The sequence below is a fragment of the Macrobrachium nipponense genome, chromosome 6 (assembly GCF_015104395.2).
Source record: "Macrobrachium nipponense isolate FS-2020 chromosome 6, ASM1510439v2, whole genome shotgun sequence".
Lineage (NCBI taxonomy): Eukaryota > Metazoa > Arthropoda > Malacostraca > Decapoda > Palaemonidae > Macrobrachium > Macrobrachium nipponense.
This window is the reverse complement of record NC_061108.1, coordinates 107,452,189-107,478,194: the sequence shown is the minus strand read 5'-3', so window position 1 is coordinate 107,478,194 and position 26,006 is coordinate 107,452,189. Positions and strand designations below refer to the sequence as shown.

At 36.0% G+C, this 26,006-nt stretch overlaps 2 protein-coding genes across 2 annotated transcripts; both read left to right on the top strand.

The window, feature by feature from the left end:
* The first annotated feature begins 1,929 nt into the window (after window positions 1-1,929).
* LOC135216842 (mitochondrial carnitine/acylcarnitine carrier protein-like) lies at window positions 1,930-10,966 on the top strand. The gene is made up of 6 exons (XM_064252351.1): window positions 1,930-2,275; window positions 6,609-6,723; window positions 6,966-7,162; window positions 7,669-7,789; window positions 8,411-8,590; window positions 10,023-10,966. Exons 1-6 carry the CDS (start codon window positions 2,180-2,182, stop codon window positions 10,208-10,210), a joined length of 897 nt encoding a protein of 298 aa, XP_064108421.1. The 5' UTR covers window positions 1,930-2,179; the 3' UTR covers window positions 10,211-10,966.
* A 1,022-nt stretch (window positions 10,967-11,988) lies between these two features.
* Window positions 11,989-21,142, top strand: LOC135216841 (mitochondrial carnitine/acylcarnitine carrier protein-like). The gene is made up of 6 exons (XM_064252350.1): window positions 11,989-12,441; window positions 15,502-15,616; window positions 16,767-16,963; window positions 17,931-18,051; window positions 18,793-18,972; window positions 20,450-21,142. The coding sequence occupies exons 1-6, from the start codon at window positions 12,343-12,345 to the stop codon at window positions 20,644-20,646; spliced, it is 909 nt and encodes a 302-aa protein (XP_064108420.1). The 5' UTR covers window positions 11,989-12,342; the 3' UTR covers window positions 20,647-21,142.
* The last annotated feature ends 4,864 nt before the right edge of the window (window positions 21,143-26,006 follow it).

Below are 26,006 nucleotides of genomic sequence, written 5' to 3'. Positions count from 1 at the left end.
TTGTGGCCAAGTAATTGTGAATGTAAAACGTAACGCGTGTAAAATTCACAAACACTCAGTGCTACCTATGTGATAAATAAAATGAATCTTTCATTGTATAATAAGATATTTTTACATTGCGTTAATGAAAGGCAGGTAGTTGCAGAATATGCACAGTAAAACCTGCAAGATTAATTTAGTCTTTTTACCTTCTGCAACAAATTGCTTTATAAGCATTTCCGGCGAGCATAATTTAGCGTTGGAGTAATAGTACCATCTTCGTTCTTCACACTCTCACACACACACACACAAATACACATATATACATATGAATGTCTTTTACTGTAATACAACAGTATAATGTGAAGATAAAAGGCCTATAAAACACTATTTGAACGTTGCTCGAAATATATGATTGCAACTTCAAGTAGTTTTTTATGGGCCTTTTATCTTCAAACACACACACACAAACACACACACTTTAGTATTGTGGGAAGAACCCGACATATAGACGAACTAACCACCCTTGAATCAATAATGATTAAGCTAACTGTACCTTCTCTTAACCACCAGTCATCTTCCACCCAATTGTTTATTGCCTAATTACCTGTTGCTTGTTTATACTCCCCTCCATAACAATTTTTCGTGTCAGTTCTCCGTACGCTACCGCTGTGGGTAGGTGTCTGTTGTTCGTTTTATTATTATTATTATTATATTATTATTATTATTATTATTATTATTATTATTATTATTATTATTATTATTATTATATATTTTTCTATATTTCTTACTATTTTTTAATTAATTTGTTTCTCTGTATTCGCTCCTAGCCCTTTCACTGTAATTCTGTGTTTCTGGCTTTATTTTGTTTTTATTCTTAATTTATTAAAAAGGATTTTAATTATGATGTTGGTAATTATTGTGTGTATCTTTTTACTTATACGCAATTGATGTGTAATCGTTTCAGCTTGGAAAATGTATCATGCTGATACGAAACGTCGACGCTAAATAAATGGATAAAAAGACAGAACGCGTCTCCCTACTACAATATGTTTATCCTTGGGTAATTTCTCCTGTCTTCATACTTATATATATATATATATATATATATAATATGTATGTATGTATGTATGTATGTATGTATGTATGTATGTATGTATGTATGTGTAATAACTTTACTATTCGGAATTTAAGGACTAAGGCTTAAAAAAATAAATGTCCATGGACGCATCCTGATCCAGGAACAAAATCGTATAAATAGCTGACTATATTCTTTGAGAACTGCTGTTATAACGAAGTTAGAGTATAGGAAGTGATAGCTCCTAATAAATTGATGATTTCAAATATACATAATATATAGCAGAATTACTATTTCTGAACTTAATTTCATTTAGGAAATTTATTCAAATGTAAACATATCCAGGGAATATGGGATTACCAGGAGAGTACAGGCAAACGGGGTATGAAATATTTCAATTACTACGTAAGAGAGAGAGAGAGAGAACATTATGTTAGACATGGAAGATGAAATACTAAAAGAAATGAATATATATATTACTGAGAAACCAGACTTAAATTCTCGAGGTACTGTTGTGTTGCAAAGAAACACCCTCAGACACGCCACATAACTAAACTTTTGTGTTTTTGGGTGATCTTATCTACAATACTTCGTTGACGAGATACTTTTCTTATCTTTTTCTTGATAATGTCTGTAAATGGTCTCATTCATTCACTGCAGAATTGTTTACTTGTATGTAAACTTCCTCTCATTATATGAGGGAGAAAGTAAAAAATAAAAATAAAAACTCATTGTTGTTCCCCCAAAATGCCCCCAACGTGATCAGAATGATCAATTCCGATTACTATCTCGATATCATGATCATAGAGCGTAGTGGCCTTGAAATATCAGTGTTACCAACATTACTAAGTATCGTACGTCAGTATACTGTAGCATGGATGGTGATCAGACTGTATCTGGGAATGAGTTAAGTCGCCTGCGGATTCCTTAAATGTTTAAGAGTTTTATCCAGTACTGCAGGATGCATGATACACATTAATAACTTGTAAGCATGAATAATTACTTTCAATTTCTCCTCTGGTTGAAGAGTGGCACCTCTTCTCAGATCACGAAGATAGAATCAAGGACGTTTAATTTGCTTCCAGCGTTCACAAGCAATACACAGTTTTACGAATAAACGAGATGGAGACACAGACTTCGATCATCAAAAATTTCATCGCAGGGGGAGTTGGAGGAGCCAGTGCTATACTAGTTGGACAACCATTCGATATTATAAAGGTGAGGAATACATTTCATTGGTTGTGAGTGAGAAATCAGACACATTTCCTTTGTGTCGTAAATAACCAAACAAAATCTAACTAGCATAGAGTTGATAGTGCTTTGCAACCGGTTGTTTTACAATTCATATATTTACAAAGTATCTATTACACAACGGAACTAGATCATGTGGGTGGAATCTCGCTGCAAAGTTCTGTTCCTCGAATGGTGGTATACTTATTGTATATTTGTCATGCGATACAGTTCACCTCTCTTGTCGGGCTGTCTGCTGCTTAACTGCCATATATGATCTCTGAAAGAAGTGTTGCTGTTTTTATTTACTGAAAGCTGAACCTACTATTCAAATAGTTTTGCACTTGTATTTAAAGGCCATTCATTCTGATATGCCTTGTTTTGTTCCTTTGTTCTTTCCTTCATTTCGTATATTTTCCAACTGAAAAAAAAAATCTCACGGACACAATCAGTAACATCAATGAGGATGTCTTATTTTTTCCAAACTAAAAAAAAAGAAAAGAAAAGAAGAAAAAAGAAAAGTCATTCTCATTGACGCACCTAGTGACGTCGAATTTGACGTAATAAGCAAAGTACGACCATAATTATCTTATGATTACTTACTATCTGCATCATTGTACTTATTTATAAATCTTTCCCAAACTAATTTAATGGAATCTATTCTGTGTTCTTGTTTACCCAGACGACATAAAAGCAGCTAATTGTTGTTAGTAACTATTTAAAGAGACCTTCGTTATCACTACAGCTGTGCAAGCCATTGAAACCACAGATGCATAAGCTAATATATATATACGTACCCTGACACCCACACATATACTACGTTACTGCTCTTTGGGGAAGGACTCCTTTAACTGCACAACGCTGGCTTAATCTAAACTAGCCACAAAAACGAAGACAATATTCAAACGCAAAACTGACCTACAGCTATAATACCCACTTTAACAGATGAACCGCTCAAATTGGATTTCCTTTTTCAATTTTCATTTCTAAACTTTAAAAAAATCCCTTCGTAAACAGGCATAGTACAATGTACAATTCATTAGCCTTTCTGCTACTAAAGTGATATAAAAGAATGTTTGCAACCCGTAAACTACTATATATTTAAGGTCATTCTGCTCAAAGTGGTAATTCATTCGTAGAAATCATAAGTGCTTGAAGTTAGTACCATTTTTCAATTTTTTTTTTTTCAGCGGACTCCACCACTGTCAATTTTAGTTTTTATGGTAAAATCACAGCGTCCAGTATCAGTTATTTCATTTTCCTGACGAATAAACCAATGATTATTCTGCTCTGCAGCGTCAATGGAGTTAGTGGGTTAAAAAGGTCTGATAAAAGTGACGCTCTAATGTCCTTTACCTAAACTTTGTTTACTTCTGAACTTATTCATGTATTCATTTACCTTTCTATTTATTTTTAATCGACATTTTACCTACGCTATGTCCATTTACCGAAGGTGGTCTTGCTTATGTCATAAGTACTTTTTAGGCAAATATTTATTAGCTTCAATGAATTTTCTTACAAACTTTTCATTTTAACTTTAACTCATTCTGTTTGTGTTAACATGGCTAATTGCTCACATGGAAATTATATTTTGTCAAAGCCAACTTATGACTGTGGCTCGTTTTCAATAATAATAATAATAATAATAATAATAATAATAGGCACAATTTTCTGTGTCGAAAATGATGACAATGGTTGCTGGTCCACAATAATAACGCATGTGAGTATTTAATCTTTAATAGATACTAAAAGCTTTCGAACCTTGTACTGTACTAGGTTCATCTTCAGTCAAGTGAACATTATGACAATAAAAATCCGTCGAAGTAAACTTCTGAACAGGACAATTCCACAACGACGAGCGCAAATGGAGAAAGCGCTCAACAGCCCATATGGGTTTCAGAGACATTGCAAGCACGTTTTTTGGCAATATTTCTGTAACGAACACTCGTATCAGAACGAGATTTTGCTATAGCGTATTACACCCAGTCCCGTAATTTATAAGGGTATCGTGAATCATTAATCATAAAGAATAACGACACTTGTCCTTGTACCAAGAGACAAAAACTCCATTATCCAGAAATGGATACGAACACAACAGTAAAAAGCTCCACCTAACCTCTCCCCCAACCTCCACCTCCACCGCCACCCCAGTCCTTCTTCCTCCCCTCACCTTCCCTTCTCTCTCTCTCTCTGTAAGATGCTTCAGTTTAAACTTATTTTCTATGATTTTTCTATCTATCTATTTTAGCTGCCAGTTGACTGATTTATTTATGCATTGATCCGTTCATCTCTCTCTCTGAAAGTTACTCAAGTTTAAACATATTTCGTACGATTTTTTATATCTATCTATCTAATAATAGTTTACATTGGTGGATATATTTAACGATTCACTCGGTTGTTACCTGCCTATTGATTGATATATTTATACACTGATCCACTCATCTCTCTCTCTCTCTCTCTCTCTCTCTCTCTCTCTCTCTCTCTCTCTCTCTCTCTTTATGTGTGTGTGTGTGTGTGTGGTAGTGGTGCCTACTGTAAATGGTTATTAGAGAGATATCTGAATGTATGTTGGGGGAGTAAAACGATAGACACTATGATTTATGGTAAAGCGACGGTTATACTTGTGGCTGGTTGCCCTCTTCGTAATCCTCATGTGGACTCGGGTATCAGCAATATAGTACTTGTATTACGAAGGTGAAGAAGATATGGTCACCACGGAACTTAACTGTTGGCACGGTTGCAGAAATTTATTTGTCACGCAACTATTCAACATTTTTAGCCATGAAAAAGTCGCCAATTGCCTTCAGATTGATTTGAATAGGTAACTGGTTATAGTTACTTAGTGTTACAAATAAAAATTGAGCCTTTCTACCGGACATTCATTAGAGTTAAACCCTTGATTATAGTGATGCCCATATAACAGTCGCTTTACCATAAATCATAGTGTCTATCGTTTTACTGCTCCACCATACATTCACATACCTCTCACTTTAATAACCATTTACAGGTAGGTACCACTACCACAGAGAGAGAGAGAGAGAGAGAGAGAGAGAGAGAGAGAGAGAGAGAGATGAGCGGATCAGTGCATAAATAAATCAGTCAACTGGCATCTAACAACCAACTGGATCGTTAGATATATACAACAATGTATATTATTAGATAAATAGATAGATAGATAGAAAAATCATACTAAATAAGTTTAAGCTGAAACAACTTTCAGAGAGAGAGAAGGGAAGGTGAGGGAAGGAAGAAGGACTGGGGTGGCAGTGGAGGTTGGGGGAGAAGGTGGGCGGAGCTTTTTATGTTGTGTTTGTATCCATTTCTGGCTAATGGAGTTTTTGCCTCTTGGTACAGGGACAAGTGTCTTTATTCTTTACTATTAGTGATTCAGATACCCTTAAAAATGACGGCACTGGTTGTAATACACTAAAGCAAAATCCGTTCTGATACGAGTGTTCGTTACAGAGTTATTGCCCAAAAACGTGCTTGCACTGCCTCTGAAACCCATAATAGGTAATTCCGTTGATGACGATGTTCGAATTCCTATTTGCTATTCTGTCTTGTGGGCTATGATGATGCTACTTGGTGTTCCCCTGGCGGCGCGGCTGCAACATTGCTGGACGTCACGCCCCCTGTGCTGTAATCTGTCTGAGGGAGGAGAGCAGAAGAGGGGGCAACAACAGGCAAAGGAAAAAGAGAGCTTGTCTTAAAATTAAAATTTTTAACAGAGTTTTTAAGAATGTAAAAATTGACTAATGGGTCTTCCCAACGAACGATTTGTTTCCGTCAAAAGATTCTCCTAAGTTTATGGCGGCGCCTTCCACTAGTCTTCTTGTTTGGACATTGTTATTTTTAAAAATTAAGTTAGAAAAATCCCAATTCGGTCTATGGATGTTCTTAAAAGCATGGGAGAGTATTGCACTGTTCTGTGCATCAAGAGCATATGCGCGTTTGTGTTCCCCTAATCGGCACGGTAGTCCTTTTCCACTTTCCCCAAAATATTTTTCCTTATAGTCATGACAGGGGATTTTGTAAACACCCGGAATGATACTATTCTTATCGTTACTGTTGTTTCTAATTAGTTTATGGCTAGTAGTGCTTGGGTATTTTAAGGCTATTTTAGGATCTTTCTGGCTTTTGATAGCAAAGTTTCATAATTTGTCGAGGTTGGGATTAAATGGGACGGGTAAGAATCAGTTGGGTTTTTCTTTGGGGTTGTTAACAGGATGGTAAAATACTTTCTTAGCTCGTGAAATGGCTTTGTCAATAAAATGATCGGGGTATCTTAGTTTTAAATTATTATATAAATGTTTTTCCATAGCTTCGACTACAGACTCAGCCGAAACCAGCTGCTGGTCAAAGCCCTCTTTACACTGGGACGTGGGACTGCATCGTCAAAACCATTCGAACTGAGAGGTTCGTTGGCTTATACAAAGGTAATGTTTAAAAGGCAAGTGTTGACGCCTGATGAAATCGGCGCGATACTATATTTTGCACATGTGAATACAATTAACTTCAAATGATAGACTGGCACGTTTTCCATGAACATGATATATAGTTAATGAAAACATCAGAACCACTATTATTAGCAACAGTAGATATTTCGGCTCAGTTTTCTGAACTATAACTTCCTAGAGGACGGTAGATGAAAATGACCTCTATTTCCCTCTTTGAAAAGGAATGTCTGTTCCTCTGATGATGACAACTCCGATAACCGCAGTGAGTTTTACTGGCTTTACTTTCGGTAAGAAACTCCAGCAAGGGAGCAGCGAAGAACCTCTTACTCTAAGGCAGATTACGTACGCTGGTATGCTGGCTGGCTTATTCACCTCTACCCTGACGACACCAGCGGAAAGGGTCAAGATTCTGTTGCAGGTACGCAAAGAACAAATATGAATGCTGTCGTCGATAGCCTATTGGTATAAAATGCCAAGAGCCTGTCAATTCGTAAGCATCTCTAATTAGATAATGCAATTTACTGCACAGACCGTTCAGTGATAAGTTCTGTGTATACTATTTTTTTTTTTTTACAACACGAATATTCCTTGCGTTATTAGATGCACGAGTTAAACATGAAATCAGCTATTACAAGCAGTCATTTCTTTTATGTACAGTAGTAAGAACCTACAGTAATATGGATAACGGTTCATGTGTTGTGCAATTCATTTCACTGATAAGAACAATTGACAATGATCTGGTTTGTAAGTGTATACTCACTGACACAGTGGAAGGTACTGAGTACATTTTCACTGACTCATGTCACATTAAGGTTGGAGAACATCTGGACGCTTATAAAATGGGTCTTTCAAAAATCACCCATCATGAACGATTTAAACAACAACTGGAATAGCTTTTTTCTTTTGTTTTGTGTAAACTGACAGGACCAAGCAGCTGTTTCAGGCTCAAAAGCCTACAAAGGCCCATTTGCTGTAGCAAAAGGATTATATAGAGGAGGAGGCATCATCTCATTATATAGAGGAATGATACCTACCGTTTTTCGAGGTAGGTGGCAAACTTTCATGACCTGTCTGAATGATTCCCTTTTTTCATTCTCTTTATCCCTGTGTCAGGCGTATTTGCTGTGTTAACGCTAAAATCTCATCAACTTCAATTTATTCTCAACGTTACTTATTGAAAGCGCACTTTATTCTAACATTAAGGAAAATATCTGAAGCTGCAATACGGTGACCTGAATTGGTCTGATTTCTTCTTTCAGGTCACTGACATAAAATTTTGATGAAGTTTTTATTGTCTCACAATGTAAGAATCTTTCATTACTTCTATCAGAAAAAAGTGACTCCAAGAAAAAACTTTTAGTTGTTTTCTGTGAGATGAGTTGAAAAATGAGAGAAATATTAAAAAATCTTTTACAAGGGATGCAAGGTCACTTTTACTCCAGTCAGCATATGATATAGGCCATTTTGTAAATGTTTTATATAGTCAATTATGTAAATATCAGAATGAGGTTAAAACCCCAATATTCATCTGTTGTTAGTTGCTTTCAACCACTCACTCGTAACTCAAGTATGCTTTCTTATTCTTTCGAGATCTGCAAAATTCATGAATTTGGTTAGATCTCATGGTTATTTTTGCCTAATGGATCACAACTGTCTCATGTTACAGATGTTATCGGCTTTGGAACTTACTTTCCTTCGTACTCGCTTATTCGTCGGGCACTTGCTTCCGAGAACGCCAACGAGGACCTGAGTCCTCTACAGATAATAATCGCCGGGGGATCAGCTGGTGTCATTGGCTGGATAACCGGGATCGGTCTTGACGTAGTGAAAAGTCGATTGCAAATAGGTAAACTAGTCATTCCCTTTTACAATTGTAGCAATAGCAGAGGTAAGTGAATAATAGAGAGGTGACTGACTATTCCTGTTATCAAATAGGTAGCTGAATAGACACCCGGCTAAGGCTACTTTACAAGTTAGTTTAGGATACTGTCATTTTTCTGACTAGTGAATGAGTGTCTTTTGACTTTAGTGACGCATGAAAGTCAGATGGTCAGGAAAAGTAGCTAGACCTATTGCTCTACCGGAACATGTCAAGATGAGCGAACCCACTATTTTTCAAGATATCATACCACTTTGAGCTATATATATATATATATATATATATATATATATATATATATATATATATATATATATATATATATATATATTATATATATACATACATATACATATATATATACACATTCATTACATATTTATATATATATATATATATATATATATATAATATATATATATATATAGATCAAAGTGGTATAACAATGTCTTGAAAAATAGTGGGTTCGCTAACCTTGACATTATCCGCTCTACCTATCCAGAGCCTAGAGCTACAGCTTAACAAAGACCCCTCTATCTTTGAATAATTTAGGTCACTGAATACCTTGTTATGTTGGACTGTTTCGTCAGTATGTTTGAATATTTTCCGTATGTTCTTTTCGCCTTATCAGCCTTATCTACAATTGGTATTTCATCTAGCACCATTTTTGGGGAGATATAAAAAAAAGGTTATTGAGAGTCAATGACTTAAATCTGGGTTGTCTTTCTTCGGCCACTAATATCGATTTACATGACGTCCTCCTATCTAAAATGAAAATAGAAAAAGTCAAAATGGCTTTATTCCTAGTGCATCTATGATTCCATATTTTGTATGAGTACCAATTCTTTTTACCATGCTCTTTGATACGTTCATGTGCTGTTTGTCGCATCTTTCAACAGCTGAAACGGAAAAATAACACATTTCTCTTCTCCACTCAGCCATAGCTAAACTAAAACTGATTATTTGAAATTCATCGGATACTAAAAGAAGCCTACATCCTTAACAGTCACGTTTACTGTAACAAGCGGCATATATAAGTAAAATGGAATACGAGAGAAATAAGCATTCGTCAAAAAAAAAAAAAAAAAAAAAAAAAAAAAATGTATATAAGGGATGTATTGTTCTGGTTACAATTCATCAACCAATTTTGTTAGGTCTGTGGGAAACTCTTACGGGAATCGCACTGCATTTTTTACCTTTTGCTTAAGCATTACCATTCGTTAAGAGAAGGATTTGATGGTTCTTTCAAAGAATAAATTTTCAGCATCTGGAAACATGAATACAAATAAATGATAATAAACAATGATTGACATTAGCAACAACTTCAAGTACCCAATGCTAAACGAAAAAGCGATATTTTATAAGGTAAAGTAGTTAAGGTAAATCATTCCTATTGCAGCTCCTGATGGGAAGTATCCAAATGGCATGTTCAGTGTCGTGATGGAGATGCTCCGGAAGGAAGGACCGAGCTCGCTTTTCAAAGGTACCGGGCCTGTGCTCCTCAGGGCCTTCCCCAGTAATGGCGCTGTCTTCTTGGGCTACGAAACATCCATCAAATTCATGAACTGGCTCGCTCCAGATTTGTAATTGGGGTAGCTGGTCACTTTTCATCAGAGAACTATAGTAGATTCGCTTCACTCGTGCGTATAATGTCTATGCCAGTCCCTTACGACGCTCCTGACTGGCTGTTGATAAGCCAATCACAGGGCTGGACACTCAGTCTCTCTCGATAGTTCACATAGGTATGCTGCACCTCTCCTGAGGAATACATCATTCAAGTATCCCTCAGGAGAGGTGGAACATGCATCCTACCTATGTGAACTATTGAGAGAGACTGAGAATTTCCATCCCTGTGATTGGCTCATCAACAGCCAATCAGGAGAGTCGTAAGGGACAGGCGTAGACATCAGATGCACGTGTGATGTGAATTTACTATAGAACTAAGACTAATTCCTTGTCTCTTAGAAGTATAAAAAAATACTAGAGACGTTTTCGATGTAAAGTCATTTACCAAAAGCAGGTTTATTTATGGGCTGAAATGCGTTTAATGGTCTTGAATAGTTTCTATTGTTTAAATCTTCTTTAAAAAGTGTTTTTTCTGTGTTAGAGTGTATTTACTGTAGGTAACGATGAAAGGCTAAATCAGTATCTGTATTACTGGCTATTCGATTAATAATAACCAATTCAATTCCAAATCCAGCTTTCGATTTAGAAAGAAAACGAGGGGCGAAGCTTCATTAATGAAAAATGCCATAGTCAAGTCTTCATTCAGAATTGAAAACTGCAGGAAACACTGAAGGACTGATATAGAATGTTTAAGAAATATAGTTTTCTTATTGTAAATTCCATTATGTTTCATTGCCGTTTTGAAACGAAAACGTTTACAGGTGACGAATTCCGAAAGGAAAGATATTTATCTGCATAGCTTTTGACTTTTAATGGTTATTTTCTGTAAATTGTTATCATTATATTTATTACAAAGTTATTATTTTTAATAAAAAACAGAAACTGCATCCAAAAATTATTATTTTGTGACCTTTGCAAAGAATTTATCCAGACATTATGCACAGATTTTGTTAGCCTTTTATACTTGTCCTCTTAAGTAATTCGGATCCTAAATTATCCTACCATCATTCAGTCTATTTACTCTTGAATATCTTAGGAATCATAGGCTTTCATTCTTAAGCCATTTTAACATTCACTACCGTAATCTCTGCCTCTATCAAAAGGGGAGAAGAATTACTTATAACATTGAAACGTAGGACAAGCATCACCTACAATGGCACTTTCTCTGTAAAATCAACGGGACTGTGTATATATATATATATATATATATATATATATATATATATATATAGATATATTATATATATATAATATATATATATATAGATATATATATACTATATATACATACATACATAATTACATATTGGCTTTTCTTAGTAAAATGAGGAATATGGACCAATCACGTTAGCTCATCAATATAAGGTGAATGTATAACTGTTATATTAACTTCTATAAGACAAGAAACAAAGGGCTACTTTAATTAGATTTGCCATTTTATATAAAGAAAAATAAACAATATTTTTCCGTGCATTCTTTTTTTTGCGTGTGTACTCCTACTATTTCTTTTCGTTATTCTTGTTTTCAAAGGGAAAGTCATTTATTTTATTCAAAAAAGTCCGTATTTACCATTCCTGTTAACTGAAGAGAGCAAGTTAGATTTACGAGTCCTTATCGTGTGTGATTGAAAAGAATTCTGTGTAAAATTTTCCCTATTATGGCCCCTGCAAAACCTTGACATTTTCTAAGGCCTAAATAATTTTGAATTTAACCGTATACCATGCCTCCCTCCCTCCCTCCCTCCCGTCCTCCTTCCCTGTATGAGGTAATTTTAGTGAGCCATAAAGTTGCATAACAGGCGAGAAGTGACTGATAAACGAGGACATAAGCAACCAGAGACAAGGAAGCAGAATAGACAGGAGCTTACGTAGCGGGCATTGTGTCCACCTGCTCAGCTGGGAAGAAAGCTATTTCAAGTCTGGACACTGAACAGTCAGCTGTGTTTACAATAGAGGGACCGTCTATCCATGGTGGGAAAAGAAACACACGCCAACATTCACGCCGTCAACAGTTAGACCCAACACTTCGCTGAATGAATCTACTACACACGTGTGGTACTACGTATCTAGTGGTGGTGTCTGTTGCTGCTAGCGATGACCGAGAAGAACATCTCCCTCGGCAAAAATTTCCTAGCTGGTGGTTTTAGCGGGATCACCGCCATCAGTGTCGGGCAGCCTTTCGACACGATCAAGGTAAGGAAACTGCAAAGCTCCAAGGAATGATTTCATTCACGTGTGTTTGTTTCCTATCTTAAATGAACAACTGTAACGGATCCTCTTTAGGACCATGATCGTATTTCTACGGCGATTCTAAGATACAGCTAATCTGGTAGCGTTTTGGCAAGGCTTTAGATTAACAGGAGAGAGCATTCACCATCATGCTGACAAGGCTTATCGTATTTCAATGATAAATGTTATCTGTGCGAACATCATCATAGTATAGATAAGCACCTAGATGAACTCATCGATAAAACGTGCCCTCTCTAGTTGCATATTTACTATATCTAATACATGTTGAGATTACTTTGGAATTACCGTATTCTATGTCTCAAAGTAATTCACTGCAACTTAATTATTATGTAACGTCATCCCTTTGACTTAACCAGGGAGATTTCACAAGACTCGCAGACGACTGTTTTCGTATCGACGTTCCTTCTGGGTGGCGTCTGCTGCAGGCAGTTGCCATGTCTGGCTTTGTCGGTTGCCGGTTAGTAAATACTCCCACAGTTATTATGTAGACTGTACTTGTGAATCTTTGCACGGTTTTAAATTTTTCTAAACCGTATTCATAATAATTTCGTGGGAAAGAAACTGAATAAAATTTGTTATCTTATAGTTGACGAATGAAGTTTTATAGTCAACATTCGACGACTCTACAGGATGATTTAATTATGGCAAATCGCATTGAATGCGATACAAACAATAATATTTATTCATTCTAGTTTCTTTAATACGCTTTCTTTTGCGAATATTTATAGATTATCGATATTTCATGTGGATCTTACATGTTGATATTCTGTGGTATTCATTAGAGTAATAATACACTTGGAGCTTTGATGAAAAATTTGCTTAACCTATTGTTGTTATTTTTTTTATTTTTTGACTGAGCTATCTAAATTTAGTACGACCACAAATAGTGTTTTTCGATTATAGCTAGCATATCTTTGGAAAGCTTTTTGTCTATACCAGAATAATTGGGAGATTACTTTACTTAGAATGAATGTCGATATAATCTCACCGCTTAGAACTTACACACACATCTAGATATTACGTCTTTACTCTTATCAGGCTGGCTCCTTAAGAAAAAGAAAAGTAAAAAATATATTGTATTCTCGCTGAGCGGCTTCAAGATTTGGTAACACTGCCGAGGCCAGCCTGTTGACGCTGCGCGGGAAATTCGTCAGCACGATTTTTTGTTTTCATTGTTCTCTTCTTTGCTCATCTTATGTAAACACCACCAAAATGTTTTTAATTGAAAACTGTTATTTGTTTTAAATCATATCTTTAAAAAACAGACTATGATAAACTTCCCCTTCTCGCAGTAGTGTGTTTTCATGACGTTTTTGAACAACCATTATCTTATAGACCTAATTTATTACTGTAATTTTTTTTACCCAATATAAAAGGTAGGGGGTGTGGGGGAGGTAGATGGGGGAGGGGGTGAGAGGGAGTGGAGGTTCCGGGTGGTGCTGTCCTTCTGTTGTAGGCAATGATTCTGGGATGAGGTCGCTACACATGTCAAGAAATATTTCATATTATTTTCAGCTATCTGTATTTCAGACGTTATGATTATAGTATTTAAACTATATTTAGAAATCCTTGCCCCTCTGTCCCACATAATTTTGTTATATTGATAACAAGGGATCTCATACATGATCGATTTTGTTTTTTTTGAGTGAAATTCCTTACTAATACATGCTTCAGTGCATAGTTCTTATAGCACTAGATGGTTTAAGCAAATTACGAGTGGACGTGCACTGGCTTCAGAATGATAAAAGAAAAATTTTTTAAATAATAAAATAATTTTTAGGTCCAACATCATATAATTTTTTTATTGCTTTAAAAACAGCTGTTTATAAAAGCCCACAGATATTTCAGATTTGTAGCGATTTCTCAAGTTCAGTTCCCTTTTGAAGATGAAATAAAACACTGTTTCTTAGGTTCTGAAATTGCAATCCTTTCAGCAAAGGAAATTTTCAAGATACTTAAATTATTTATGAAGTTTTTGTAGATTGGTAAAATAAAAGGTTAATATTATCAAATCCGCAAGGACGTGAATGCCATTTGAACAGGAGAGTTATGTAAGTTTAAAATCAAATACATTATTACATGAAAGGAATGGAATAGAGTATTAAATATAGCTGGAAATCATGGCGGGGAAAAAGAATGGATGCACATAAAATGAATGGCTGATTTTAGGATATTCTACTTTTATTGCGACAGAGATTTACGAGTGAAACGAGACAGCAGAGGCCTATTTACTCTTTGATACTTCTAAGCTATGGGAACGAGGAGAAAGTCAAGTTAGAAACAAGGGAAAGGAGGAAAAGCAATTTACAGAGAGTGAAATGGTTTTCCTGTAATTTTAACACACATTCACTGCACACAAACTGGCGCGTAATTGTATATTAAAAAGTGTTTTCCAATAGCTTATATTAATTTTCATTTTGCTGTTCTTCCTTTGTTGTTGTTGTTTTTTTGGGAGGGGGGGGGCGTTATTACTGTTAATATTATACAATACGTACATGAACCTCTTCCAACCAAGTAGAGTTGGATAACATGGCTGCATCAGATATTTCCATTTTATGTTGAGTCTTGTCAACATTTCTGATGATAACTTTTTCAGCGTTATTAAAATGTTTTCACCTTTAACTCTCCTATGAAAAATTGTCACATGTAGGAGAGTCACTAGCGGAATGCAGTAGTTTAGAAAACGTACCATATAATTTAAATGCGGCTGATACAGCTTTTCATTCATCTGTTATCTATATCACGAAGTTTCCTTACAGAATAAGTCGCTTTTATATTCAATATATCGGATCTATCCTAGATAGTGACCCCAAAGGATTTTCGAAGGTCGTTATCTAGGACTAATATTTTAGGGGGCCATTATTTATTAAATTTAGTCTTTTATTTATGTTTTTACTCTAATCCCCAACGGGCTTGTGCTAAACATACCGCAGAGGTGGATACATACCGGGTTAAAAACTTTGGGGCCACTTTTCTAGGAAAAATTTAATATTTCTTTTCCAGGTCCGACTACAAACTCAGCCTCTACCTGAGAAAGGTCAGAAACCACTTTATCAGGGAGCGTTGGACTGCACTCTCAAAACTATCAGAAATGACGGAATCCGCGGCTTGTACAAAGGTAGATAAGATACCCACACAATACCCACTTATATGCATACATACATGCATACATATGTATACACACACACAAACACACACACACACACACACACACACACACACACATATATATATATATATATATATATATATATATATATATATATTCGTATGTATAAACCATAATGAAGTAAAGGATAGACATTTTTATTTATTTATATCCTATTTATTCAGATGCCGACGTTTCGTGGTATTTCTCGATATATCTTCTAGACTGAAATTGCGAACAAGTTATAATAGTAATTGTGTATAAGCAGCGGAAGGTGCACATATATATACTAGCACCATATTAAAATTAAAAGTGAGCTTACGAATAAATAGGATATAGAAAAGAGCACGTATCCTTTACTGCAATATGATTTATGTATGAGTAAGTGCTCCTGTACTTCTGCATACATACACACATACACACACATACATATATATATGTATTGACAATTTAATTTTATGTTGCATCTCGTAATGTATTGAGCATCTAGAATGCTATTGTATCCTTTCGCTATATATATATATATATATATATATATATATATATATATATATATATATATATATATATATAGTGTGTGTGTGTGTGTGTGTGTGTGTATTGACAATTTAATTTTCTGTTGCGTCTCGTAATGTATTGAGCATCTAAAATGCTATTGTATCCTTTCGCTATATAATATATATATATATATATATATATATATATATATATATATATATATATATAATTATATGTGTGTGTGTGTGTGTGTGTGTGTGTGTGTATTGACAATTTAATTTTATGTTGCGTCTCGTAATGTATTGAGCATCTAGAATTCTATTGTATCCTTTCGCCTAATCTCCAATGTACGAAAAAAATATCTGTACAGTCAAAAGAGTAGGAATGAAGCAAATTTAACCATCGAATTAAACAACGTAAAAATATTATATGGAAAACGACTGCTTCATCTCTTCCTAGAAAGCAAAACAAAATCGAAAACTCTAAATTTTAACTCCTGAACTAATAACAAGCGCAATAAGAACTTAGCTAGAAGCTCTAAGAAAAACTGCAAGAACTCCAAGAGAATTTGACACGAAACTCTAACAGAAACAACTCTCTAGATACTATTACCTGTCGACAGGTATGGCAGTCCCACTGACGGCAGCTACGCCGATGTTCGCCGTGAGTTTCTTCGGCTACAACCTGGGCAAGAAACTGCAGCAGAAGAGCCCTGGAGAGACCTTGACTGGAACACAGATCTTCGCTGCTGGGATGCTGTCCGGTGTGTTTACATCGACCATAGTGACACCTGGGGACAGAATCAAGTGCATTTTGCAAGTAAGGGGATATCTAGGCATCCTTGTTACCGTTTACGAAAGTTATCTTAGTTTTACTTGTACGTGAATTGGAAATATTAGCATTGTTTGCATGGATCTAAATCTTTGTTCATTATGTCTATCATCATTTAAGTTACAAATCAAATCTAATATGGATGATTACTTGGAATATATGTTCGCTTTACTTGTACGTACACGAAATCTAAATGATATCAACATTGTTTGCATGGATCTAAATCTTTGTTCTTTATTTTTACATCAAATCTAAAAGAGTAGAATATGGATGAATACTTGAAATTTATGTCCATTTATCTCGTATATAAAATTCAAATTATATAAACATTTTTTTGGTATGCAGCTAATCTTTGTTCCTAAATTTCATCTTCATTTAGGTCATAACAAATCTAAAAGAGCAGAATGAAGATGATTACTTGAAATTTATGTTCATTTTACCTGTACATAAAATCTAAATGATATTAATATTGTTTATATATAACTAAATCTTTTTTCTTGAATTTGGTGTTTATTTAGGTCACCTATTAAGTATAAAAGAGTAGAATAAAGGTAATTACTTGATTTTTTCTTAGGTTATTTATTATATTCCCGGGGACTAATCTTTTTTCTAGGGTACACGCACTGAATCTATGGTCTAGGGTTTTACGCTTCTTGGCATAGCAGCTCTTGATATAGATTTTAAATTATATTCTAAATGAGGGAATTCTCGTTTTTCTTGATAGTGGTGATTTTATAGAATGTCAGTTGGTGGACCTATGTGAAATCTGATTCTCTACATATACAGTTTTACTGAGGTAATCTTAACCTTTCCTTTGTAACAATAATTCACCACAACGTTAAAAGAAAACAAAATTTTATTTTTAGTCTGCATAAATAAAACTATTAGGAATTCGTTAACGTACTCACCAGGAAGTGAAATTAAATATGGCACCCTTTTCCTTACATTTTATCAGGTTCAAACAGCGAGCTCTGGGCCAAAATTATACAAGGGGCCATATGATGTGGCTCAGGCCTTACTCAAGCAAGGGGGGGTTAGATCATTTTATAAAGGAATGTGTGCGACGCTTTTACGAGGTAAGACTTACTTACAGTATTCTTACAGGTACGTGATGCTAAGGGTGTTTTATATATATATATATATATATATATATATATATATATATATATATGTATATATATATATATATATATATATTATATATATATATATATATATATATATATATATATATATATATATATATAAAGTTTGGAGAGTTTAAGAGTTTGAATTGTCGTTGAAGTGAATATGGATAAGGAACCAAGTAATGATATTTTTATTAACGAAAAGAGATGGATGACTGTGAGTTTTGAGTTCCCACAGTGAAACTTTATTCCCAAAAAATAAAATTTCATGCTTAAAAATATATGGAAAGAACAATGTCTATAAGCATGCTAATGAAAGGGAAAGAGACAAGTGAATAAAAAAAATATTACCATGGTAAAAGACAGAAAAAAATAGACGTAGAAGACTTCATGGAGATGATAACGAGGGGACGGTGCATCTAAGCAATAGTATTAACAGAACTAAATTAAAACTGGAGAGAACTGGTAGCTGAAGGTGAATCCAATCATTACTTTATTGTAGAAAAAGTGGAAACAGAATTTAATAAAAACTGGAGAGGAAAGGCTCAGAACATGTCTATAAATAAGACAGGTGAGTTTCAAAGGGAGGACAGGGCCAGCTGAAGATTAGGAATGACTTGAGACATACATGAAAATGTTTATATATTTCGTGTATATTTTCCCTAATATTTCTTGTGCACGTTCCTTCAGATGTACCAGGAGGAGGGAGCTTTTACCTCACGTACGTCCTAATAAGGAAGTCCTTGGCTCCCGAGGGCCAAGAAAACGACCTCAGTCCTCTGAGGATAATGATCGCCGGAGGAATCTCCGGGGTCGTCAGCTGGAGTATCGCACTAGGACCTGACGTATTGAAGAGTAGAATACAAACAGGTAAATAATATTTATATGACTTTTATATAGTCTTAATTTACAAAATATAATTTAGTTTCCAAATGCACACAGGTGGATTAACACTGCTAGCACAACACAGGTGTCTTCAAGACTTAAGTATTTTTCCAGTTTATGGTTGTAAATATTTGTGGTTCGATAGCGCACTACCCAAGAATGAAAGGGAAGTTCAAAGGTAGTGACAGGAACTTTTAGTTATTTTCCTTGTTAACAAATTTTGATAAATGAAAGGAGACAAATTTCATGTTTTTGCTATGTTAAAATTATATATCAATACTTAGATGTAAATATGCAATCTTATTTAGATGACTTTCAGACATGCAAGTGTCTATGAGTCATCATTCTAACACAAAAGTCAAATACTCTTAAAGATATCTTCATTCCTGTATGCCGTTAAGTTAAAGGAACCACATTTACATGCACATAAGCAATAACAGCCGAGTACAGCAAGAGAGAGAAAGCAAGCAGCCATTGGCCTGTTGGTTCTCGAAATGCTGAGTCAGAGTTTTCAACACTTGTGTAAAATTAACTGCGCAACAATGAAAGTTATCTTACAATGGTCGAAAAGCTATGTCACAATCACCACCTAACCATGATGTTATTCTCGTTACAACGATCGAAAAGATTAGGCATAATCACCACCTTACCATGATGATATTTTCGTGTCTTCTTTAAATTTTCATTTTAGGAAACCTAGCCTTGCGGCACACCGGATAAATTAGATGCGGCTTATTGAGCTCTACAACATATTCAAATGGCATCCCAATACAACGATTCCCCGAATTTTAGCGAATATTTAACCGTTCCATCATTCTAAAAGTTGAATCTCTTCTCAAGGACGTCTTAAGAGCCATGGATGTCTTAAACGTTTTCACTTTTCACTTTGTTCCTTCTTTCCACTAAATCTTCTAACTTCTTTCACACCAGGTTCTAGAATATTTGGAAAATTATGAATGGATCATTTTTCCCTGCTTACAAGGAAAAGTGATTCATGGTAAGAAGAGAAAAGAGGCATATCTCAAAAGTCTTTTTCATTATTATGTTGACTTTCACACCTGCCCTAATGGAATCCAACACTTTCCATGGAGAATTTTTGCTGTGAGGTTATAGCCATTTCTTGTCCCTGATCTGTATCTGTATTTGGAACAGGAAAATTCTAAATATTTTTCAGTCACTCCCAGTGCATTAAAGCATTGGCTCACTTGAAGTCGTAACTAGTGATTGTTTCCTTTGATAATGATTTTTTTGATTACCAGGAAAATAAAATCTTTATGAATAGTTATTTGCTCAAGGGAAATAAAGTAAAAAATATTCTGAACAGCTACTATCTTTTATGTTGTTTACAATACGAAATTGGAGCTTCTAGGAAACGGACTCTCTTTCTTCTTTGAGCAAAACGTCATCTTTAAGCCAGGGTCTTTTCTTAATTATGACTAACATTAGTTCATTTCTTCCGCAGCTCCTGAGGGCAAATACCCTCATGGCATCCGCAGTGTATTTGTGGATATCCTGCGCAACGAAGGACCCAGGGCATTCTTCAAAGGAGGTGTACCACTGCTTCTGAGAGCCTTTCCTGCCAACAGCGCCTGTTTCCTGGGCTACGAAGGAGCTATGACGTTCCTGAATTGGATGACGCCTGAGTTATACTCTGATTAAAAATAATCCTAAAGGCCGACATTCAGAAAGTGTGAAGTCAGTATCGCAGGGCGGAATTTCTGTGATAGGTTGGCATTCAAGTGATGGTAATATGACTTATTTTTCCCCAGTTACTGGATTGTCTTCCCTTTTAAGAGCTCTAGAATTCACTATCTATTTTCAAACAGCCGTCTAATAGAGCGGTTTAGTGATAAGGATGTTAAGAATGGCTATCCAAATATATCAAAGTCTTCCATAACTTGGCCAAGTCTTCCTGTAAGTCTTCCTTCAGAGTCACAAATATCTTTAAGCTCACAGCTGTGTTTTTGCATTTCGGCTTTCATCTCTGTATTGATTTTGTCCGGCTAAGGTTTTTAAGCTGACGTTTGGAAAGCTTTTCTTGATACCCAGATTCATACGAATACTCTAAATTAATAATTCAGAAAATAAAGCCTGTTATGTTTGTTACTACAGAGTATATAATTCTGAAGATGAACTGATAAAAATTTTACTTTTATATTTTGCTTTTATTTGTCCTGGAACAACTTCTTTAATTGATCTAAAGTCAATCCAAAAGGAAGGTAGAAAAACAGTACCTGGTAGAAAAAAAAATAATTTGTATAGTGCAAGCCAAGGTAGATTAGAACTGAAAAAAAAAGAAATGCCAAAATAAAAAGTGGAAATCTATTATTTTAATATCAGGTTTCATTATGTCACGGTGACGCCTATTAATAATAATAATAATAATAATAATAATAATAATAATAATAATAATAATAATAATAATAATAATAATAATAATAATATGCTTTATTTCAGCTCAGGGCCATATACATGGAATATACAAAATATAAACAGTAACATACACAATCTAGATACATGAGACAACATGATGAAAAAAAAGAAAATGAATAAAGGGCACTTATCCACAAAATAGCTGAGGTAGCATAATAACAGTTAGTGCACATAATATATAACCTAAATTTCAACTAGAGACCTTAGGTGGTTACAGTAGTCAGGTCCAGAGGGCTAAATACAAAAATTGAATGTAAAAAAACTTTAACTTGATAGTAATCACAGCAATAATGAAAAATTAAAATATCAGCAATCAATATAATAATGACAAAATCTGCAGATGACATCTTGCCAATACAGAGATTAAGTCCTTTAGGGGACAAAGGCCTCATTTTCCCATCTTTCTCACAGTTTAGATCTTCTTCTTGTTTCACTCCTTAGGGTGCTTTGCATGAGCGAGTTGCTGCTGTTTCTCACTCGGGTTACCAGACTGGACATTGTTCGCCTAACAATGAATTTTAAATTGTCCAGGTGGTTTTCTATGAACATCTGCGTGGCGGAGTGGTAGCGTGGAGTGTTTGTGAGGCGTCTCAGAATGTCATTGTGCTCAACAGTGATGTGTCTCATGGTCTCTTGGGTATAGTTCGTCCAGAGGGAACACCCATAGATACTGTAGTAGTACGAGCGGAAGAGCAGCAGTTTCACGTCTCGGTGACAGAAGGCAAACCTACTTGCAATCATGTTGCCAGTTGCACATAGTTTGCGACGCCTCTGTTCAATGTCTGGCGTATCTTTTAGGTCGTCGGTGATGATGTGACCCAAATACGGAAATTGGTGCACAAATTCCAGCCGATGGTTTCCGAGGAAAATTTGTGGTTCTGCAATATGCTTAAGCGATCTCGGGAGCAGCGCCATGCACTGGGCCTTGGTTTCGTTGTAGATTATATTAAATTCCTCTGCATATTGGCGGCAAGTGTCGATGAGTCGTTGGAGACCTGCACTGATGGGGAAATCAGAACCATATCGTCGGCGTAACAGAGATTGTTTATAGTTGTCTCATTGACGGTGCATCCGATTGGGAGTGAGTTCAGTTTGACATTCAAGGCATCTGTGTACGTCTTAAACAGGTATGGAGAGAGAATGCCCCCTTGCCGAAGCCCGTTTAGGGAGCCGAAGGTGTACGATAATACGTTACCCCATTTGACACAGAATTGCTGTGTGGAGAACCAGCAATGCAAAATGCCAATTAGATACAGGGGTGTGTCCCTTTTATGCAGCTTCAGGAAGAGCTTCAGGTAGTTTACTCTGTTAAATGCTTTTCTCACATCTACAAAACAAAGGAAAACAGGGGAGGCTGATGATAGGTAGTAGTTCAGCAATTCTTTCAGTATGTAGATGCAGGTGTCGGTTTGATTGGTTTGCTTTAAACCCGAACTGGTTGTCAGTGGTGTGTAGAAAGGGGAGAAGTCTCACTAGAAGAACCAACTCAAGTATCTTCGATGCGATAGTTGTGATTGCAATCGGCCTGTAGTTGCCAGGGTCAGCTGCATCCTTTAGCTTGTTTTTGATTAATGGTATCAAGTGAACTAAGAGTAGGGAGTCTGGAAGAAACCGGTGAATTATGCACGCATTGAATAGGGCAGCTAGCGAAAAGTAAATTATTGGATGGCAGAATTTGAAGGCCTCTGCAGGAAGACCATCACAGCCTGGCGATTTATTATTAGGTAGGCTGTTTATGGCATCGCTGATGTTACCTGGCGTAATACGGTCTGCAAAATGAAATTGAATGTTGTCAGTAAGGAGGTTATCTACATCCCTTCGGGAATCTTGATCATTTATGCAATTCAGGATATTGTTGAAGTGATCGCCCCACATACTTGTGATAGCTTCGTCTCCGACTGCTTCCCCTACTCTCTGTGATAGCTTTTTAGTTTTGGGATTTAAGGACTGGATATCTTTCCAAAGACGAGGATAAATACCAGATTCTAAGTTTCTAGACATTGCATCGGCCCTTAGTTGTTTTTCATTTAACCTGCAGTGCTTAAGAGCAAGTTTGAACTGCACTCTCGCCTGTCTCATTAGTAATGTAGTGTGCCCTTCCCTGGGGCTCCATTTTGCCTCCACAGTAAAACATTTCTCGTGAGTATGATGTATACAGATCTTTAACCAAGTCATTCCATCCAGGTATATTACGAGAATTACCTTGACGAAATCTATAGGCAGTCCTGCCCGAAACAAGCATATAGCGGAGATTATGTTTGAACAGAATTCATTCAGATCCTTCCTATGGTGATCATTTCTACAATTTGTGTTTGTACAAAGTAAGGCGTCTGCCGGTTGAACTATTGACCGCAACCTGGTTTCCGTGGTCGCCCTAAAGTATCTAGTTTTCTGTTGGTTTTTAAAACCCCAGTTTACCGCTGGTGGGCGATCAGTTAGGGGGTTCACGGTAGGGAGGGATGGGTTACTGACACCTGTAATGGGATGTGATCGTAGCCCGTTGCAAGATCATAGCGAATATTGCATGTCATAATAGAATCATGAAGTTGTGGAGATGTGATGCAGTGGTCCAGCCAGAAGGTTGTAATAGCGTCCGCTCTATTATGTACATATGAATAAGAGGAGGGAGGGAGGAGCATTACATCGCTAATTTGGAGAGCATGATTTTGACAGAAGCGAGTAAGTTCATTATAACATTGTTTTGTGGGGTGAGAATTAAGGTCCCCGATTATACAAATATGATCAGCAGGAGAATCATGAATAATACTGTGTAACTCCCCCAGGATCATGCAGTAATGATCAAAAATTATTGTTATTTTCTCATGGCATATAAACATTAATGATTAGGATTTTAGAGTTCCCTACTGTCACTTGAAGCCCCAGCAATCTGTCACTCCTGTAGGTCTTCACCTTTATCATATTGTCTAACGATTTGTGCCACAGGAAAGAAAGGGACCCTTTCGGGCGACCGGCTATGATTCGATCTGTAACTTGGTGTCTTTACAATGGAATCGTTCTCATTTACCTAAATGTCTAAGTTGAGTTGAATATAGAATTTAGGCCAAAGGCCAAGCACTGGATCCTATGAGGTCATTCAGCGCTGAAATGGAAATTGACAGCAAAAGGTTTGAAGGGCGTAACAGGAGGAAAACCTCGCAGTTGCACTATGAATCAAATGTTTGGAAAGGGTGGAAAGTAAGATGAAGAAGGAGAATATGAAAGGAGGTACAGTAAAAGGAACGAGAGCGGTTGCAGCAAGGGGCCAAAAGCACGCTGCAAGGGACCAAAAGCACGCTGCAAGGAATCTTAAGTAATGCCTAGAGTGCACCGCATGAGGTCCACTGACGGCACTAGCCCTCTACAAGGCTAAATGTCTAACTCTAAGATCTCGAGGCATAGTACCTCTAAGTGATGAATAGGCGTTGAAGTGATTAAGATGGCTTGTGTGGATCTGGTGACCCGGACATCCTAACCGATAAGATCCATAGTCACATTTGTTTTAGAGTGAAATGATGAGGGATGTAGAGAATACACAGAAATTATTCGTGAAAGCGCAATAATACCATTACATAAACACACGCGCGTATACATAGACGACATAAAAACGCACATATAAGTGTATATATACATACATGCAAATATATACATATATATGTATATTTATATATCTAAATATACATATATATATATACATACACATATACCTACACATATGTATAGTGTATTATATACACACTTTTACATATACGTATGCGCGTATTTATTCTTCTTGCTGATTTATTTTATGCAAAGTCACATGTACAATGTGAGATTATTGATACTATGACCTACTTAATTACCATCAGTTTTTTTTTTTTTGAAGGACAGTAAAGTACACTTGACGAACACTTGTAATGCCATAATTATTGCAAATTAATGTAAACTTTACAGGTAACTGAAGGGCTGATATAATATGAGATTTAAACGATCATTTAAAGTAAAATTGTAAGCATTTTGCTTGGCTCTATGTTTACTGCTCCGGTTCAAAAGAGTTATTTTGGTACAATGAAAGGTGAACGTTTGAAAAAAGTTAACACGTTTGTTTGCGAGCATTTTCTACTTGCGCAAATACAGTTCCCTTTATTGGAGTTAATTTTGTCATGAACGGAGCTAAGATCATCTTGGTTCTTACTTTTTAACCCTGTTAGTGACTATATCAGCCTACACTTTCTTATATCTCTGAAATGAGCCCTTGTACTATCTTGTGCTGACGTGCTGTACATGAGATGTTCAAGTCTTCTTCTTTTGCTGAAATAAGGAAAGTTTTAACAGAATGCAATAAATAACTGATCAAGTCGTATTTAGTGATATCTGTACAATATCAAGGTCTCTCTCTCTCTCTCTCTCTCTCTCTCTCTCTCTCTCTCTCTCTCTCTCTCTCTCTCTCTCCCCGTGTTTGCACGTGTAAGTGTTTCTAGTTTGGCTTCAGTTGTCTGCAGTGAAGATGAGCATTTGATCAGAAAAAACACATGCCTGCCCCATCATCTCCCCCCCCCCCCCCCACACACACACAATCGTTATGTGCTTGCAACCGTGTGAACAGTAAT

Coding starts and splice junctions, on each gene's coding strand:
- LOC135216842 (XM_064252351.1), top strand. CDS start 2,180: ATGGAGACACAGACTTCGATCATCAAAAATTTCATCGCAGGGGGAGTT. Junction 7,163..7,668: donor GGGTCAAGATTCTGTTGCAG/GTACGCAAAGAA, acceptor GTAAACTGACAG/GACCAAGCAGCTGTTTCAGG. Junction 7,790..8,410: donor GATACCTACCGTTTTTCGAG/GTAGGTGGCAAA, acceptor CTCATGTTACAG/ATGTTATCGGCTTTGGAACT.
- LOC135216841 (XM_064252350.1), top strand. CDS start 12,343: ATGACCGAGAAGAACATCTCCCTCGGCAAAAATTTCCTAGCTGGTGGT. Junction 16,964..17,930: donor GAATCAAGTGCATTTTGCAA/GTAAGGGGATAT, acceptor ACATTTTATCAG/GTTCAAACAGCGAGCTCTGG. Junction 18,052..18,792: donor GTGTGCGACGCTTTTACGAG/GTAAGACTTACT, acceptor ACGTTCCTTCAG/ATGTACCAGGAGGAGGGAGC.